We start from the raw sequence: 20709 nt of genomic DNA on the forward strand, positions 1-20709 counted from the left end.
CCTCGGTACTGTGAACATAAGCACCTTTTCAGTGTAGTGTAGTGGGACGTGTATTAATGAGTCGGCATCCCCGTCTCAGGGATAAGCAGTCTACTGGTTGCATAATTACACCATGAACCCTAGCCTGCTGCACATCGACACTTTTTTTTAAATAGCGTTACCACGTGCACACTGTGTTGTTACGTAATGCCCTTATAGACCGGTCCACTAAACACAACTGTCCGCTGAAATCACAAATTGTACACGCTTGGTGTGAATAGTCAACAGTTTCGACAAGAGCATGCGTGTCTATGCGTTCGCAGCTTCTCGATAGCTGAAAAATAAACATATAGGTAACATTTATTTGACATTAAAAATTGTAGAATCCCCCCTGCTGCAATGGTTGAGTTGGTATGGTCCTTCATGGCGTAACGTGTTCCTTCCGCGTTGAGAACAGTGTGATCCCGACCCGACACATAGAGGGGAGGCGAAGGTAAGCACAACATCATAGCGGGATTTTAAGATGTTTTATAATGTGCTGTAGTCTGTGGCAGTCTGCGGGGTTAATGGCAACAATGTTAGACTTCGACTGAAACTAGAAACTTTAAAAGTACAGCGTAAATGTTCAGCTTTTCCAGAGAAACGTTAGCTGTGTGGATGACTGCTAACCGCAGTGTTACGCAAACTTTGGCTAACTTGTATCTTTGGAGCAAGTCCTTTCCTTGACATGTAAAGTTTACAATTATTTACATTATATTTCAAGCGTTTTGTGCCTAGCCTATATATCATGTTTGATACAACTAAGTGCTGTCTCTGAATTAACCTGTAGTCTGAGTTTGACAGGAGCATGTTTGTCCTACAGTGTTGTCACAAGGGAATGGTCAGGGCCCTTAATCCACACAAAAAAAAAACGGTCTGACCGCTATGGTTATTTTTCTACAATGGAAAAGATCTCACGAGCTGTGACTTCACTCAGTTTAAACACACTGAACGTCTGTCTTCGTGACACGTGAAACTTCATAGGCTACAAGGTGTCGGTAACCGGAGTCGCTTTCTGTTTGTTATACACCTACAACTAGTGGCTTCAAGCAAGAGAGGTTAAATGTCAGAATGAACTCAAGTAAACTTGGTCTGTGACTGATCATTGATCGTTTTAAGAACCCGGTGTTACATTCAATGAGTCTACTGGCAACTTACCAAAGGCTCACATGTTTCCAAGTAGCCTGCGCCATATGTTTGCCCCACAGCCTAGATGTCACAGTAGCCTAAGTCAGTGTTGACAGCAGAATTTTTTTTACTTAATTGGCAATGGCAAGCCCAACAAACCATTACGCATTAATTATTTATTTGAGGTTATCTTTTCTTTATCGTGCGAGGGTGCTCCCTTCCTCCTCAAATATAGGAATATCCTACCGTTTCTATCATGGATAGGCCTTGTTTTCCCTCATGTCTTATTAAAGCAAGAAGTAGGCCTTATGATTTATGGATTTAAAGTGCTTAGTAAAAGTTGCCTGTGCAGTTAGGGTTGTCTGTTTACTACCTGTAGCAGCACACTATGATCTGGAGACAGGAGTCTGGGCTGATAATTGTCCCTGCTGGGAAATCACTGAGTAGTTGGCATGGATAGGCTACTAAAGGCCTAGATCAAGAGACGGGAGACACTGATTATCAGACTGTGAAAGTGTTGTGATAGTTTGTGGCCATTACTCCTAGATGATCAGACTTAACATTAGTTGGCAATTTATTAGGTAGGCTTAGGCCTGATACATGCTTCAGAGGTAGACGTAGGATGTGTTTCCCCGGCCTTTGGCTATGTCTAGCTAAAATCAATATTATAATGATGTGTATTCTACTCTCATTGAAACAACAACACAACAACATGTGGGGCTTTTTCATGTGTTGATATTGGTTCCCGGTGTTAGGGATGAATCAAAGTTACTGTCCCGCATCAAGCCTTGCACAAATAACTTCCATTGGTTGTACAACTGTCGTCTCTTACTCTTACCTACATTTTCCCATACTGCTTCATTCCATGTTAAACACCATACATGTAACGCTTTCCCTCTTTATCTTGTTTGTTCAAGATTGTCAAACAGCTGCCACCCTAGTCTAGGCCACATCTGACTAGGGGTGTGCACGTGTACATGTGTAACCGTTTGGCAAATCATAGCCGTTTAGGAAAAATCAGTAAACGAAAATGATAGGCCTATATATAAATTATTATTTCCAGGAGTGGTGGGCGATTTGAGCTACTGTAGGCCACTAAAGCAGATGACACAACAGTGCACATTATTGTGTTTGGTTACAATATTTATTCATTTAGCATAACTATTTAACTGCTCCACCTTCAGTTTAAAAAAATTAAATCGACCTCCCCCCCACATTTTCAGTGTTTGCCTACTGACTGATAATCTCCATTCTAAAGCTCATTTTCTGATTGTATAGAATGTACCAGTACAAGCTGTTACACATGAGATAAGAGGCGGTTGGACAGTGGACACACCCCCGTATTCTAGTGCAGTACTGTGATTTGTGAAACTATCATTAAAATAATACCTTTAGGTATTACTGGAAAGGGATTTTGACCGTTTTTATCCTATAAAAGAATTACACGCCTTGAAGTAACTGTAAATTCAGTACTTTGATTTCACACGGTTGCCTTGCCAGCACTTTGTTGAGTGTGTGTACATTGCTGTTAATACAACTTTTCTATGATTGTTGCTCAGCCAGTTTAACACATATAAAACCTGATCTAATTGTTGTCACTCCTTGAGAGCACGCAACCCCTTTTGTGCTTGTTGTGAAAAGAGCTGCTGTTGTAGATGCCTGGCAGGAAAATCCCGATGCATTGAAATCAGTGGATTATAGGCTATCGTATGAAGAGCCAATTGTTCATTATGCTTCCTCAAAAGTGATCATTGTTTGGTATGGCATGTAGAATACAGTCCTGTTGCTCTGTGCAGCAGCTTTCACAGTTGTTTACTTTGTACTCATAGATGAATGGAAGGCTTGTGACTTGTCATATCATAGATGAGCTAGTTGGACCTTTTCAGGTTGAAGATGGCCTCAAAATCAACTCCCAAACCTACTGCCAGTTTCTATAAGATACTTTCTTCAAGCAGTGGTACAGGAAAAAGTCTGCATCTTTCAAGAAGACCATGATTTTTATGCAGGACAATGCTCCATCACATGCATCGAAGTACTCAATTGCATGGCTAGCCAGTAAAGGCCTTAAGGATGAAAAAATAATGACATGACCCCCTTCCTCACCTTACTTAAACCCTATTGAGAACCTGTGGGCCCTGCTTAAACGGGATATTTACAGTGAAGGAAATCAGTACACCTCTCGGAACAGTGTCTGGGAGGCTGTGGTTGCTGCTGCACAAAAAGTTGATCGTCAACAGATCAAGAAACTGACAGACTCCATGAATGGAAGGCTTGTGACAGTTATTGAAAAGAAGGGTGGCTATATTGGTCACTGATTTTTTTTTGACATGTCGGAAATTTTTATTTGTAAATTGAGTTGTTTTATTATTCTCACTTTAACAGATGAAAATAAACAAGTGAGATGGGAGATGAGATTTAGTTGCATAATAATTCTGCATACTAATAGTTGCCTAATAATAGCAAAACATATACACAATTTTTATGTGTTTTATTGATGCTTCAAAAGCCAAATGTTTGTCAGTGTTAATGTGCCCACCTGTCCTGCTGTGCTCAGGAATCTTATGTACAGATGTATGTGTAGACTATCGGAGTCATGTAACGGCATAATCACAACTCTAGTGAACCCTACAATGAGTGCGGTTAGGTTCACTTCCACATTATGGAACCATTGGCGCTTTAGCCTATATGCTAATATCTGAACACTCTTTGTGTAGTGTGGAACTGACAGCTGGAGTCTTTTTTAGTCTTTTTTATTGTTGTTTGTCTTTTTACTGTTTTTGTATTGTATTATGGACCGTTTTCTCTCTGTGTCTGGAATAAAATAAAAATAAAATAAATAAATAAATATATTCTCGTAAGAAAGACAAAACCTCACTTTTACTTTCGTAAACATTCAGGTTGAGGTTCATTAACATTTTGGATTGACCGAGAGCACTGTAGTTGTTCAATAATAAATGAATCCTCAAAAATACAACTTGCCTAATAATTGTGCACACAGTGTAAAGCTCAGCTTCACTTTATAATTTTCTAAGGACAAAATACAAAAAAAGGACAGTATTTTATGCATATTTAGTGTTGTGAAATCAATTACCGTAATGTAGTACAACTGAAACTTTGCGTGAGACTTTTTCTCAGACTATATCGAACCGTATAAAACTATCATCGTATTAGTAGATGATCAATAAAGGCCAATATACTCTTAACTGTAACTATCGATTGTTTTGTTGAGAAATATTGTTTAGATTGAGAATGGATTGTAACCGTTTCAGGACTATTTTAGTTTGTTTGTGTGTGTGGTTGACTGGTGTTATATCTGTGTTTGTTTTGTCCCCATGTAGTGTCAACATGGCAGACATGGACGCTGAGACCACCACCCACACCGAGGCTATGGTGGAGGAAGAGGAGCCTCTCTTCAGCAACCTGGACATCTTCCTCTTCACCCTCATTGTCGGCCTTGTCGTGTACTGGTTCATGTCCCGCAAGAAGCCTGAGCCCATCCCTGAATTCAAGAGGCTCGACACACCGTGAGTAACCATTATTTGACCCCTGGGTTTCAATGCATTGATTGCATCAGATTGTGAGTAAAAAGCTGCTACAAGGTAAAGCAATGAGATACAGGAAAGCTTTTTTTTGCTTTTGTTTGTAAACAAAGGACACTACTAACCTGCTGCCTGCATGCAAACAGAATTAGCCACACACATACACAACCACTCACTACCAACAACAGCATACACAGATGAACCCAGAGTTCTCATACACACCTGCACACAAGGCACCTTATATAGTTGGATGAAAGCATCTTTTTATTTTTAGCAGGTTTCAGCTATTAACATTGACTATTAACTGCCATTAGCAGTCATTTTGCAAAATGACTGAATGTCTTTCTTGCGGTTCCTAATTAAAAAGTTCAAATAAAGAATAGTGAATAGTTCTTATTTTGCCAAAGTTGGCTGTTTTACACTTGTTTGTCCTGCGGTTGCACGTGTTTGCGTTTACTTGGGCATCAAAGATCTTGTATTTTTTGCTTCACCATTGAGCTGTATTCCAGCATTAGTCCTGACTGCTGGTCTCACCTCCACCCCCAAAAAGGACCTATGGTGTGTGATATGGGCTTATTTTCAGACTTGCAACATTTGAAATTGTTGTTCTTAAATCAGAAAATGACACAAAAGTTTTGTAATTTAAATAAAATGAAATCTAGCTATTTTGTGTTTCTCAAGACACAATTTTCTCACATACGATGCAATTAATGTAAAAGCTAATAAATGCTGATCTGGGAATAAAAAAAGACATGATGTACTGCAGGCTGCAGCTAGAGGAAATGCTTTTATTTCATTGAAGTGCTTTTTCTTGGTATAGGGAGAGGCTTCTTCCATAACCAAATAGTTTATCATTGGCCTTTGCTTATAGTTCAGGGAAAAGACAAATTGTGTTATCTCTAGTGACCTGCTTTTAATTCTCATTTTATATCGGCCATTGTAAAACAACTAATAGACTGTCATCAAATGTACAAGTTGTCAGTCTGTGGACCTAATGACCTAATGTGTGTGAGAGTGCACGGCTTAAGGCTTGTAAATGTTCCACTAGCAGTGACCTTTGTTTTCTCTCCAGTGCCCTGTCTCTTCAGCTCAGTAACTGATCTGCTCTCCCTCGACCTGCCTCTTTTCTCTCCGCTCTTGTAAAGGCCTCTCCTCTTCTGATCCCTCCCCTCATCACTTATCAGTGGAGTGATGGAGGCTTGGCTTGTTTTCTGTGGACTCTCCCTCCATTGGCCACATTTTCTGGTCCCTCCCCAACCACAACACAATTTCTTTTGGTCACCAGTGTAATGCCACTGGCCAGTGGCTGGGGTCTTGTGTGGCTGTGTGAATGGAGACAGCGCTGGGAGGCTGAGATGGAGCAGATCCAGACCATTTGTGTGAAAACAAGAGGCTGAGAGACCCGTGTAGATCAGGTTCTGCTTTGGGGTAAGAGTGTGTCTGCGGAGGGAGGGAATACAGGAAGGGAACATGGAGCAACACAAGCGCCAAGCTGGTGTCCCCTCCCCTTAAAGGGAGCAGTGATTACCTAACTGTTATGAAGGGGGCGTAGTCTCCCATGTCTTTCCTGTGCTTTTGTTTTTGGCACTGAACCCATTTTCAAAGTTCCCTGGAGAGCAAACGAAGAGGGCGAGCCAAGCTCCTTTTGTGAGTCCTCTCCAAAGGTGGAAAGTTGAGGCAAAAGACAAGCAACCCTTTCTTTGCCCTGAGTTACTTTTTTTTCATTCTTCTTTCCCCTCTCCCCTGTTTTTCTTTCTGTGTTAGAGTGAGAGTGTGTGTGTGTGTGTGTGTGTGTGTGTGTGTGTGTGTGTGTGTGTGTGCGTGCGTGTGGGCTGAGCTGCTCTGCCATGAGTAGGGCCATGTCACAAATGGAATCCTTTTATGATAAATGAGGTTGCCATAGCAATGACATTCCCCTCTCTCCTCCAGTGAGATGGGGGCGGGGGATACTTCAGAAGAAAAAAAAGCTACCATTCCCAGTCCCCCCCCCCCCCCCCCCTCTTCAATGGTCCAACGAGGAGTTGCTCTGATAACCAGCCAAATTCTCAGAATGGATCTTGTAGAGTTTTTTTTTAACCCAACACCTTTACAGACCAAAGAGGAAAAGGGGCGGGGATGAGGAGGAAGGCATTTTCAGCCCCGAGAGTGTTTCAGTGTGTGTGTTTGTGTGAGTCAAAAAGTGTGGGTCTGCAGCAGCTCGGCTACATTTTATGGGAAAGTCAGTTTCCCACCATTGTGTCCTCAGCGGTTGCCAGACACTGACAGGGCTTGTAAGCTGAGTGTGTGTGTGTGTGTGTGTGTGTGGAGAACAGACGCGGCTGCTTTCAGAGAGCAGCGCACAGGAAGAGGCAGAGTTCAGATCGTGTTTGGAGCCTCTGAAGGTGAAGGCAGTGCTGTGCTCTTCCAGAGTGCTGGACTGGCTTTTGTTTTTTTTCCATGCTGTGCTTGTGGAGTGTTGACGTCCTGCTTTTGATTTTTGAGCGTGGCGGTTTCCCCCCCGGCGTGTTGCTAGTGGCAGCGGTGAGCTCCAGGGCTGCGTGCCATGGGCTGTGTCTTCTCCCTGCCAGAGGACAGGAGAGATGCTGCTGAGAGGTCAGTAAAAGTGTTTGATTTAAGGGTTCCTTTCCAATGAACCATTGGGTATTAAGCTTGTTCTTTAAATTGGCTTAAACCTTATACCGCCTTCAACTGTTTCATCCTGCTGTATAGCTTAAAAGCAGACGTCACAAATGGGAGTGTAAGTTTTTTTTGTTGACCCCCTTGTAACTGTTGAACTGCTGGCGGCTAGTTTCCAAAGTAAGCCACACACACACACTGTAATTTACTTGTTTTGAGTACAACCTGGCAAGGTGGGTGTATACAAAAAAACATACATTTTTGACTGTAGGTTATGCAACAGATTGTCCTCAAATCTCTTTTACTTGGTTTCCTCCCAGTTTTTCCACAAGCTCATTAGAAGCTGTTCAGTCGGTTTACCATGTTAGCTGTCATTGTGTCGCACATGTCCAGCCATGTGTCATTTCAATCAGTAAAACGGAACAAAGAAAGCATGAGTTTGATTTCCATTTTAATGGGAGGCATTCTTTTAAAATGTAAGTCAGAATACAAAACGAAAAAGATGTCTTTGATTGTGGCATCATGAAATCACCTCCACATTTGAATGCAGCGCCTGTGTTGCGGGACTGGGCTGACTGCTTGTTTTGGATTCCTGGGTGGATAAATGAAAGGAAAGTTATGTTTTGACAGTGCATACAGATCATCATGAGAGCTGTGGATGGTTTAAAGTTTGGCTTAATAATCATTTGAACAGTGGTTTGATGCCACGCCAGCCAGCATCGCATGAGGAAGGAAAAGATGTTGAAGATAATGAGCTATATTTGCGCGTTATTAATCAAATTGGCAGATTACTATCAATCTGCTTTGGGAAACGGAACATTTAAAAAATGAATGATTTGCCAACACATCTTTGTCAGGTTTTTCCATTGATGTGTTGTTGTCAATTTTGTGATTTTGTTTATATTTTGAGTGTTTTTTTTCTGTACAATTTATCCATTAAGACTTTTAAAAAAATTCCCAATAAATTAACTTTTTATCCAAAACGACTATGTAGCCTATAGATTGCAACTTTTGATTTGGTGTTATAATGAAATTAGACTCTCAGAATATCACTGAATTTTTTATTTTTTTTTCAGAAGGGGATATTTCTTGTTGTTAAATGCAGCACATTCATTTTGCACATGACATCAAGTTAGTTGCGTTTGTCGGCAGAGTGTTCAAAATGCTGTGAATATATTTGAAATACTATTCTCTAATGATGGTGACTGTGGTGCCGGTGAGGCTGAGGGGTCTTAGCTGATGGCCCTTCAGACTGATCCTGCTAAAGCTGTGAGGAATGCTTCAGCTTGGAGGCAAAAGGCTCGTTTCAAATGAACAGGGATCTGGAATTCACACTTTGCCTGGTAGTTGAATATGTGTTATGCCTTCATACTTTCAATAAAGCAAAATTACATATTCACTCTCCTTTTCTCTAAGGTTTCATGCTATCCCACAGCCCTGTGCTTTTCTTTGTATGGAAAATCTGAGGATATATTCATCTGGCATAGTACACTCCTGCTTGTTCGTATGTGGAGCCTTTTCAGGGCAGGCTGAATTGAAGCCGTCACCTCAGAACCTTTTGATGCTGAATGAAGCGGCGTTGCCTTGTATTTGGTTGGATAATAGATTGAGCTTCTTCCTGTGTGCCTTTATTTTTATTTTTTTAACTATCGCTGTTGTTTGCACATATTGTTTTGATCTGTTCCCATGAGCTAATTACTTCCTGGATAAATCTGAATCAAGGTTTTGCGTTACCATGTGGTGTAAGCTGTAGTGATTTAGATATATGAACCCCTTCACCCTATTTTAATATCAGACTTTCTTATGTAGGCTCATCATATGCTTGTACAAATGGTCAGTATGTCCAAATATATGGTGTTGGTGCTAAACCTTTATCTATCAGTTTACAAGTAATGTTTGAAGAAAGAGGAGTTTCGCATGATTTAAGAAGAAAAAGAAAATTCACTGAGAAAAATATACGGACCACACTTAAATCCTTTTTGATTTCTGTAAAGGGTATTAAGCTATGGAATGATCTTGATGAAGATGTCACAGGAAGTTGCAGTTTGCGCAATTTCAAAATAAAATATGTTTCAAAAATGATTGAAAATTACAGACAGACAGCTGAGCACAATGTGCTTACTAGTGAGCTGGGCACAGTGTGAATGTCACTACCATAACAATATCATAACAAGTGGCAGAGGTCGGCAGACAGACTTAACTGTTTTTGAGTGCTTTTGCAGATGTGTTTAGACTACCAGATAAGAAATTGAGAAGGCCACATCGCAGGGCTACATCACACTCTGCATTGTCACAGAAAAACTGAACTGATCAGAACTGTACTGAAAAGCTGAAGCAAGCAGATTGATCATGGAACTGCTAAGTTGGTCTCTAAATGCGATTGACCGCGTGTTTTCAACCAGACGAGCAGGAGCGGGAGAGGCACAGTGTCCAGATGGCACCTTCCTGGCCGGTTACGTACAAGACGTGAATGAGTGAAAAGTGGTTTGCCTGGCTGCATTGGACATTGAGGATGTCGAAGATGTATACATCTTCGCTGGCATGACGGTGGGGATGCTTGCTTTGGGATTTGCTTTGTATGTTCTGTATCGCAAACTGAAGAAAATCACTGATGCACAAGCCGAATGGAGAGATGGAGATGGCAGACATACAGCGTTGAAAGTTATGGATGGAACAAAAGCGGCTATTACTGCCTTTCGGGAGGAGATTGCAAAAATGGGATCCGATATTTCAGCTATCAAAGGAGACATTGCAGCTATCAAAGGAGACATCGCAGCTATCAAAGGAGACATCGCAAAAATGGCTTCAGTGGAAAGAGAGGATAACAATGAGTAATCAAAATTAATTGGGAAAATGGAAAGCATGTCTGTTGTGCAATGTCAATGAATAAGGAGACCTAAAATTGACTGTGTATTGGACTGCAGCTTCTTAAATATGTATGAATATGTGAAAGAGAAAATTGTGTATTGTGTGAAATTGTCCGACAGAATGATAAATAAATAGATGGTGGTAAAATAGCTGGTTGCAACATGCTTTGTTGTGGGACTGGTGGTCAATATGTTTATTTGACCTGGGCCTTTTCCCAGAGGATGATGTTACTTGAGTTTGTTAAACTATATTAACCTGAACTGTCAGTTATATGCTCCTGTCTCACAAGTTGTTATCCTCTTACCATTTGCTTTCAGCAATGATTTTAATGGGGCCTTTAACTGATAAGGAATCATTCCATTTCTAGTAGAATGGCCAATAAGCCTGTGAATGCATTTTCTGAAAGAAAGGGAATACCATTTTATTTTCCTAATTGAATTCATGTATGTTATGGTGAAAATGTCCTTTTTCTTTCTATCCAGAGCCCCCACCACAAGAGAAACAAGTTTCATAGAGAAAATGAAGAAAACGGTGAGTGATGTTACTTTTAACATGCACAGTGCTGTTTCTCCGTCACTCAGGACTTCTCATTACTTCAGTGTGTTCTGATTCACCGTTGTTTTCCAGCATAAATACATTCTCCATGAGCAGTTTTGTTGTTGTTTTTGTTTCCAAAAAAAATCTGTCTTTTTGATGTGCAAGTGCTCCAGTTCAAAAAGTGGATTTGTCGTGGTTTTTTCCCCCTGACCGCTTACAGCCCAAACATTCAGTAAAATGCAAAAAAAATTGCTTTGTAGATGAAAAGTATGGTGACTGTACTGGTCCCCTTGCTGATTTGACCATGTGCAGTTTTAGAAACGGAGAGTTAGAAACACTACTGTTTTAACTTAGATGGTTCTCTGTCTTCAAGCCAGCCTTGAGAAAACACTTTGGTTTTGAATCATGTGGTTTTGCAGCAAATAGTTCAGATGCCATGATGGTGGCAGAAAGGAACGTTGACCCCTGGGGCTATTTAATTTTGTTCTGTTTTTCTTTTGTTGTGAATTCTAATGGAAGCTGCATTTTAGGCATGGATAGAATATTTCAAGATTCTTACAGATGCATGTCCAGATTGAGCTGTTATCATTTGTTACAAAAGATACATGTGGAGAATTTTGTTGTTTTTGTTTTTTGTGCATTTGCTTAGACAAATGCAGCATTTTGGAGAAAATGCAGTCTAAATCGTTTTTACGTAAATTACAGAATATCTCCTGCATGTGTTGTACTTGCACACTGTGCACATGGTCTGAGTTATATAAAGCAGCCTCTGCACATGAGAAATGTGGTCGGCTTTTTGTTGTAGTTGTGGGAGAAAGCTCTTCCTTTGCACCATGTAAATGCTTTTCTGTATTTTTTTCCCCCTTTTTTTAAACTAGGGCAAGAACATCGTTGTGTTCTATGGCTCCCAGACGGGCACAGCAGAGGAATTTTCTAACAGGCTGTCCAAAGACGCTCAGCGCTACGGCATGAAAGGAATGGCAGCTGATCCAGAGGAGTATGATCTGGTAAGTTTGCATCAGTGGAACAACTCAGAAACCACAGAATAAAACTGAACAGAGGTCCATTTAAGCTGCCAGTAAATGATTTGTCATGGAAAAGGTATCACCGCAGTTCCGTAGACAGAAGAATTCGGTGCGTTACGATTTCAAGACTCCAGTCACTTTGATGATAGGAAAATACATAACCCATAGAAGCATCTAAATGAACCAAATAACGGTTTAGAACCGAATCACTTCTGAATTGAACTGCATCCCAGGGACAGAACAGCTACCGTCAAAATGTCTATGGCTATGCTATTTCAGCCCAAATAATTCAAAGTCAACTATGTAATGACCGCAGGCCTTATTCAATAACATGTTGCAACACTGCTGTGAGACCTAATATAGGCCTCAATAACGTACATTTTATATTATATGCAAGTTTTCTGACAATACTTGAAACAGCCAGTCAGTCAGACTTCCTTCAAGTTATTAGTTCTTCAGTGATCACCGTCAATGATTGGGATGTCTCACACACTCCAGGCGGAACTGTCTCGTATGTCTGAGGTTGAAAACTCCCTGGCCATATTCTGCATGGCCACCTACGGTGAAGGAGACCCCACAGATAATGCCCAGGACTTCTACGACTGGCTGCAGGAGAATGATGAAGACCTATCTGGACTAAGATACACGGTGAGTCTCTCAAAATGTTCCATGCCTACAAAAGGATGCATTTATTGTATATGAACTGCGTCGGTGTTAGTGGTGCATAGACAAGGTTGTGAACTCGGAAGGGTTCCACGGTGCTTTCAGTAGCTCATTTTAATAGGAGCAACACACACAAAGCAAAATCTATACTGTGCATGGAGTCAGTGACCGTAAACACATGGTGCTACATTAATTCTTCTCTGCACATGTTTCAGGTTAAAATCCTGTGAACTCAATTGATCCAATTTAATGCGTGACAGTTTTTCAACGTGTTCATTTTAGAGCTTGTGCACTATATTGATGAAGTAATGCAATTAAAATTTAGATATATCTTTTTCTTTTTTTGCACAAAGATTTGAATAGCTGGTTTGGATAACGGGGATGTACCGGATGGATTACTCAAACATGCTTTTAAATTGAGTTTTTTTTCGAGTTTTGTGATTTCAGTTTGCGTGTCATTCTTGCTGACATGCAGCACACAGGCTTCACCAGCATGAACTGTGAACATCCTGAAAGAAAAGGGCTTTGTGTGTGTTGTCATGTGTGCTCTGTCTGTGCGTGCGTGTCATTGTGTCACTGTTTGGGGGCAGCGCCTCTGGCCTCATTTGAGTGACGAGCTTGACTGTGGGAAATTGAGTTAAATTCTTGGGCACAGTCACCTCCTTCCTCCTAAATGTATTGTTTCTCTGATCTGTATTAGGCTGCCTACTTTACAATCACTGAGAAGTGGTCAGGGTCTCTTGAAAGACATTATTCAGTTTGGCACGTTTACATTTGTATTTTATTAGAATAAATTATTCACACAACAATAACTTTTTATCTTATTAATAATGAACAACTTTTAACAATTGATCATTTAACTCTTTCTTCAAGCTCAACTGCTTGTTTGTTTTTAATATAACTTCAGTACACTTACTGCTGGTTGCTCACCATATCCTGTTCTGCCTCCAGGTATTTGCTTTAGGTAACAAGACATATGAACATTTCAATGCAATGGGGAAATACGTTGATAAAAGGCTGGAAGAACTTGGCGCCACACGCATCTTTGACATTGGTATGGGAGATGATGATGGAAAGTAAGTGACATATTAATCATCTGAGCCAAAGAAAACTCAATATTTCTGTTGGTGAAGAGGCTTTAGTGTAGCACAGATAAGAAGATGCAGAACAACTAATAGTAGGAAGCTGCAAAACCAGGATGTCCACCTTTTATTCTGTACATACTTACGGGCTGGAAATGAACATATTTATGCCCTCAGAGGTTATTTGCTGCTTCAAACAAATATTATAAAAATCATAACTTTTTATAACGGAATATAAAAAGCCGCATCTTTGGGTCCGTCACTGTTTTTTTTATACATACTTTATATATAAATTATTAATTTTGTAAAAATGCAATTGATTCCATTGTAAACCAGAAGTCTAATTAATATAACAAGGTTGAGTTTCTTTCTCAGCTGACTGATGTTTGTCTTTCAGTCTGGAAGAGGACTTCGTTTCATGGAGAGAGCAGTTCTGGCCGGCCGTCTGTGAGCACTTTGGAGTGGAGGCCTTGGGAGATGAATCAAGGTTCATTCAGAGACAAATGTTTAAAAAAATCCTTTCAACTATGTACTGCTTTTGAATCGGCTTATTTTATCCCTAAATTGACTCCTCTTCACCCTGAAACTGAAACGTTAAACATTAACAGGAACTTATATGTTGTGTTAATGTTTAATGCACTCAAGTCAAGGTTAAGTAATGTTTCAGTTACTGTTCACACGATGCCTTTTTTCAGTAAGTTATGGTGGCCATATTTACAAGTTGGCTCCCATTCCTTTTATCAGAATTTCCACACGCAGCCCTTCAGCTGAGCTTTTACCAGGAAATGAATCAGACTGAAGTTATCCGGTGATCACCACAGTGACCATGCACTTTTGAAATGTCTATATGTTCACTATCTGATTCATTCATCCATTCAACCCATCTGAATGTGAACAAATGCAAGATACACTTTTATTACTTTTATTTAAACCTAATCGGGGCATCATCCTTTATCTAAAAACAATAGCGAGTGTGTCAACTTTACCACAATTTCCATTCATTGCACTAGGAATTTAATGTAACTTACTATGTCAAAATGAGGTTAACTTCTACTTATGTTCCCCTCACAGCATACGGCAGTACGAACTGAAGGAGTACACTGACCTGAACATGAACAAAGTGTACTCAGGAGAGATTGGCCGCCTGAAGAGTTTTGAGGTCCAAAAGCCGTAAGTACTCTAGCAGAGACGCTTTTCATATTCGGGACTGTCTGCTCAGTCATTGCTCACATTTCACCTACATGTATAAGACAGACTGCAAAGTTTACCAGAGGGCACTCTCTAGAGATATGTAGCCATCTGCCCCCTAGTGGACATTAGAAACACTGCAGCAGCCTTTTTTAAATCAATCATGTATTTAGGGGGTTATATATACAATAGAAATGTCAAATCTACCCTCTTGTGTATCTTCTGCCTCTTTTTTTAATTTTGAGTTTTTCATTGAAGTTTTGCCTTTTTTTTATAGACCCTATGATTCCAAAAACCCTTTCCTGGCTCCAGTCACGGTCAACCGCAAACTCAACAAGGCTGGTGATAGACATCTTATGCATCTAGAACTAGACATAACAGGCTCCAAGATCAGGTAAGACCGGTCTCTGATACATCCAGTTAATTGGATGACCAATGCTTTTGTTTTATCTCTAACGAAACGGAAAATTGGATTCATGTTAATTGCTTTTAAGATCAAAGTCTAAGTTTGTCACGTCCTGTCCTTTTCAGATACGAGTCAGGAGACCATGTTGCCGTCTTCCCCACAAATGATACCGCGTTGGTGAACAAGCTGGGACAAGTCCTTGGAGTGGACCTTGACGTGGTTATCTCTCTAAACAACCTTGATGGTATGGCATTGAAAGCCCCAAAGCACCTTGACTTCACTATCTCGTCCTCGCCAAAGCCTCTCACGAAAAACCTCCCTTGATATGATAAGAATGTACTAGTTATATTACTGCAATTACATGTTATTGCTATAATATTGGGTGACAGCTTTTTGTAATGAGTTTCCTGATGAACTTTGGTTGTTGTGTTATTTATAATTATGGCCTCCTCCTATAATAAGTAGCCTCCTACATGAATGCTTTTTAAGTGTCCCAAAAAATAATTGTTGACAGAGATGCAGATGCCAAAAACAATGTGTGCACTGTGCAACAATATGTTTTATTTTTTATTTTTTTTCAGAGGAGTCCAACAAGAAGCATCCTTTCCCTTGCCCCACCACCTACCGCACAGCCCTCACTCACTACCTGGACATAACTCAGCCTCCCCGCACTAACGTCCTCTATGAGCTGGCACAATACGCCTCCGACCCCAAAGACCAGGAGAATATGCGCAGGATGGCCTCTTCCGCAGCTGAGGGCAAGGTTAGTGAAGGGTGGCGGTGTTCTAACACAGCTGCGTCATTTCCCACCTCTTTCACTTCACGTAATTGTAATTATTTTTTCATGCTTCCCGTATTCAGGCACTCTACCAGGGTTGGGTGCTGGATTCCTGTAGAAACATCCTTGCCGTCCTGGAGGATATGCCATCTCTAAAGCCTCCCATTGACCACCTGTGTGAACTGCTGCCTCGTCTCCAGGCTCGCTATTATTCCATCGCCTCCTCTGGCAAGGTAATTCTCTGTCTATGTCTAACACAATGGCATGTCCTTTCTGTCACAGACGTTAAAGGCCCTGTAAACCCAAATCCAAGAAATCCTTCTAACTATATAATTAGGGGAGTTAGTTGAATGATTGTAAGCATCTGAAAAGAGTTAGGCATATTTATAAATCCAAATTAAAGATATTGTCATTTAAGTTTGATAAACTTTACAGAAATCCGGTTAAGATGAGGCCGGCTATGCTCTTGTTCTTATGACACATTAAAGGTTCAGTAAGGGGAATGGTTAGTTTAGCTAACATCCTGGCAGTGACTAGCAGTCCCCTCCCTCGTCCCCACCTCACCACATTAATGCACTGTGGTCTTCAAGCAGCGAGTTATCTAGCATCATCTCAGATCGGTAAGTGTGATAAAACATGATAAAAAACATCAAAACAGACATTGGGAAGGTTTTTTTTTACCTGCTCCGCCATTGTGGGCGCATACACATTCACCCATCTGTTGCTCTGCACGTGCACCGGCAGTGAGACGGGTGCCTGTTTGTAGCGTTCTCTCGTCTGATTGGTTATCAGTAGTGGGATCCCGAAAAGTTTAATTGCCGCTTACATGCAGAGCGGGTGACTGAGAGATCGGCTTTATGAAACGCGCACACTATATAAGTGATCACTGTATGAATAAAGAGTGATTTAACACTTATATTAACATAAATAAATCGCATACTTCACCTTTGAAGTATTTTGAACCAATCACTGCAGTTCTCTGCCTGAACGTTCTATAAAAACAGTTTTATAATATTTATGAACATTTATTTTCAATCAGATTTTTTTGTAAAAGTTTATTGAGACACCCAACTTTTATATCTTATTTTGATGTCAAAGTCGGGTGGCTTTTCATTTTTAACAAGTGGTCTTTTATCATAGGTATAAGCGGAAAAGATGTGTTGAAGTAGATAAATATATAAAAATAAAATAAATCTCCTCTGTTCTGCAGGTTCATCCCAACAGCATCCACATCTGTGCGGTAGTGGTGGAGTACACAACCAAGACCGGTCGCTACAACAAGGGAGTCGCCACCACCTGGCTGAAGAACAAGCTGGTCACCGACAACGGCCACAAGTCCATGGTTCCCATGTTCATCCGCAAGTCTCAGTTCCGCCTGCCCTTCAAAGCCACCAACCCAGTGATCATGGTCGGCCCTGGGACGGGAATCGCTCCCTTCGTGGGCTTCATCCAAGAAAGGGCCTGGCTCAAACAGCAAGGTATTTATATACACTGTGTGACACGGTGTGTGTTGCTGTTGTTTGTCTCACCTTTTACAACCTCTGGATGAAAAGAGAGACAAGGGGGCAGACCTGTGTGTGTGTGTGTGTGTGTGTGTGTGTGTGTGTGTGTGTGTGTGTGTGTGTGTGTGTGTGTGTGTGTGCGTGTGTGTGTGTATATATATATACTACACTGCCTACAAATTATATTGTACATAATAATACAGCATGTCCAAACATGTTATCTGTTGTTTTCTTTGTAGGGAAGGAGGTTGGAGAGACTGTGATGTTCTTCGGCTGCCGACATAAGAATGAGGACTATATCTACCAGGAGGAGCTGGAGCAGGCAGAGAAGGACAATGTTCTAACACAGCTGCATGTTGCCTTCTCCAGAGACCAGGAGCAAAAGGTAAGGCTTTCCTACATCACTGCTGTGAGTGTCCCCCAAACGCACACACACACACCACACATGACATATACCTGGTTGCCTGATTAAAATGTTATTCAAGCTATGTCAGTTGCAGTTTGTAGGTTTTGGGATCGTGTTCCAGTTGTTGGCTGGTCATTTTGCTGTTAATCAAATATGATTACAAAAGAAAATGTTACCATGTTCTTTAAATAGTTAAAAACCCTATTGGTAAAATAACAACAGATTAAGGAAAAACACTGGTCAACTATTGAACTAAATAACAAAATCACAGTATCCTGTATATTGCTTTCATATATTAATATACATAAATAAATAAAACTTGTTTCTTTTTCTTCTTTTTTAAACAAAGGTTTATGTGCAGCATCTCCTGAAGACACAGAAGGAAAACATCTGGAAGCTGATTCACACAGATAATGCTCATATCTACGTCTGCGGGTAATTATCACTTTTTACGTCATGTGGTCTAAAACAAAAAGAAGCCTTGTGGAGAATGTACACGTATTTAGTTGTTAAATATAAGTACAATGCATATTTGAAATGATGTACAATTATGACCTAAGGAATTTACCCTTTGTCTTTGGTGCTTTTGCCCGTCCTAGTGGCATAGTGAGAATTTGTTAACACTGCCATCAACAGCAGTCCTCGAGGAGAACATTGCTGCTGGCTGATGATCAGTGACTTGATATAAAGGCAATAACACCCAGTAGATGGAGAACCAAGAACTGGACAAATACTGAATCAAACGCAAACATCTAAAGTGATCTCTTTCCTGAATTAGGGACGCAAAGAGCATGTCGAGGGATGTGCAGACGGCCTTCCACGACATGGCAGAAGAGCTGGGAGGCATGACGAGTACGCAGGCCACAGATTACGTCAAGAAACTCATGACCAAGGGACGCTACTCACAAGATGTCTGGAGTTAAAGAGCCTCACGTAGGCCTAAGTCGCACTTCTCAAACAGTTATTTTTTTAAATGTTTTTTTTTTTTTTTTTTACTTTTACATTTAACATCTTGTTTTTATCATGACTCAACATAAAACCTTTATAACACTGCTACAGAAAGATGAGGCAAACCCTACCTCAGCTTGTTTAGTCAATAAAGCCAGAACTCTCAATCTGTATTTCCTATGCTAGAACACCAGCACATGTCTGCTGGATGTCCTCACTTGAGCCGTGGTCTCAGACCAAACAACATTTACCGAGTTCATTTCGCAGACACCGTGAACGTCTGACAGAAATTAATTCATTCGTGTAAGCGCGTTTTTTTTACCTGCAACCCTGGGCGCTTAACAAATTGCGGAGGTCACATCATAGCAAATCATTATGCATCATATCTCCAAGTTGAGGGTTCTTGTAGCATTATGAAAACACAGAAAAGTTGAGGAGTATTTTCTCTAAGAGCTAGTGTTTTTCTGAAAGTACATAAAATACATCAAATGTTTTTGAAAAACATGTAAAAACTCTGAGGAAGTAGTTTGGTTGGACAAACTGGCAGTATATGTTTTGTTTACCTGAGTGCTATAAGAAGGGATCTTCGAATTATTCTTACCATAAGTTCCTTTTTGGTTAATCAGTTACGGTAATTTTGAGAGTATCAAAAAGTGGTGCAAAGAAGATCATTTATAGAAATAAACATGAGATTATGTAAATTGTATTTCCCACCAAAGCCTGTCTTTGGAACATTATGAATCTGTACGTATCCTGTAATATTTGTAAAGTTTTTCAACACTCGAAATGGCCTTGAATCCAGATTTGTCCTCCCCAATGACAAACATTTATTTTCTATGCACCTGACGGGAGAGGAATATGAAATGTGTTTGTCATGTGATAGAAACACTCGGACTTATGACACCCCTGATTGATTGTTATCTGTATATTTTCTTTATTTTGTCCAATCACATACTGTATGCATCCCTGCATGGATAAGATGACCAGACATAATTATAACATTTGCTTTTCTCAGCATCTGTCAGTCGGTTCTCTTCCCAGTACTTAAGTGTACATATGGGGAGTTTTGAGGAGCACAGCAAACCAGTTTAAAGTGCAGCCTGTGCCTTTTTTAACACTGCCTTATGTACCAAGTTGGCATTAAACTCTTGACGCTTCGCCGTCTTTTAAACCGTTTTGTTTTTCTTCTATGCTTTCTTTGTGATTTAAAAAAAGTTACTTGATGCATTTCTCCTTCCACTTTATGATGTACTAATTTGGTTTTATCCATGTATGCATTTTTTAATGAATAAAAAAAGTAATTTGTCGAGTTGCTAACTTTTTTTGTTGTGATTAATAAATGTTACACTGTATGTGGTTTATTAAGTATGTAATGCAAGTGATCGACAAAATGCACACTTGTATTAATCATAATCTGCTTTATGCAAACTAGACCCAGACGTAGACAGCAGTATCCTACACAGCACTCGTGATTGTAACACAGTATTAGTATATTCTGCAGAATGTTAGCTGTAGCAAATTTGTATCTTTATCAGCCGTTTGTCATCTTGCATTGGCTTTCAGCTCTGTCACTATTTTTAAGAGATTTAAATCACACAGGGCTGCAATTTGTTTTTATTTTAATTAAATAAGCTGCTGCTCCCATAATGAGTGACATACCAGCAGCAGCCTCCTCCAAGAAGCAAGCACATTACGATATGTGTAAAAGTTAACTGAACTACAAGCAGAATCTGCCACCAGCACCAACATGGTAAACCCTGTTCTGGGTTATAAAAAACAAAGATATACTTGCAAATTGCCATTACAGGGGAATAAAATACCGGTAAAACTTGATGAGGTGATTATTAAACCATTTAAACCTTTTGTGTGAACACTTTCCCGTTAGACCTTTTGAATGGCTGACGGACTTGTTATAGCAAGGAGAGCATAGGTTAAACATACATTGTTAATTATCAATCGATCTTTATTTGAGGTGCAAAATCACCATGCAGCATGGATCCAGTAC

General features: G+C 40.2%; 1 protein-coding gene across 2 annotated transcripts; it reads left to right on the plus strand.

Annotated features, from left to right (window-relative positions):
* The first annotated feature begins 448 nt into the window (after nt 1-448).
* porb (P450 (cytochrome) oxidoreductase b) lies at nt 449-20010 on the plus strand. 2 transcript variants are annotated; one of them, XM_080025094.1, is made up of 16 exons: nt 449-472; nt 4485-4670; nt 10652-10700; nt 11585-11713; nt 12230-12379; nt 13346-13470; nt 13874-13963; nt 14548-14646; nt 14942-15058; nt 15196-15314; nt 15652-15833; nt 15932-16081; nt 17059-17326; nt 17590-17735; nt 18106-18191; nt 18535-20010. In XM_080025094.1, the coding sequence occupies exons 2-16, from the start codon at nt 4492-4494 to the stop codon at nt 18677-18679; spliced, it is 2034 nt and encodes a 677-aa protein (XP_079881220.1). In that variant the 5' UTR covers nt 449-472; nt 4485-4491; the 3' UTR covers nt 18680-20010. The 2 variants fall into 2 exon arrangements, with proteins under 2 accessions (XP_079881220.1, XP_079881221.1); XM_080025095.1 differs by lacking the exons at nt 449-472; nt 4485-4670 and adding an exon at nt 6983-7277.
* Nucleotides 20011-20709: the final 699 nt, after the last annotated feature.

Source organism: Ammodytes marinus (genome assembly GCF_949987685.1).
Source record: "Ammodytes marinus genome assembly, chromosome: 3".
In the NCBI taxonomy this organism is placed as follows: Eukaryota; Metazoa; Chordata; class Actinopteri; order Uranoscopiformes; family Ammodytidae; genus Ammodytes; species Ammodytes marinus.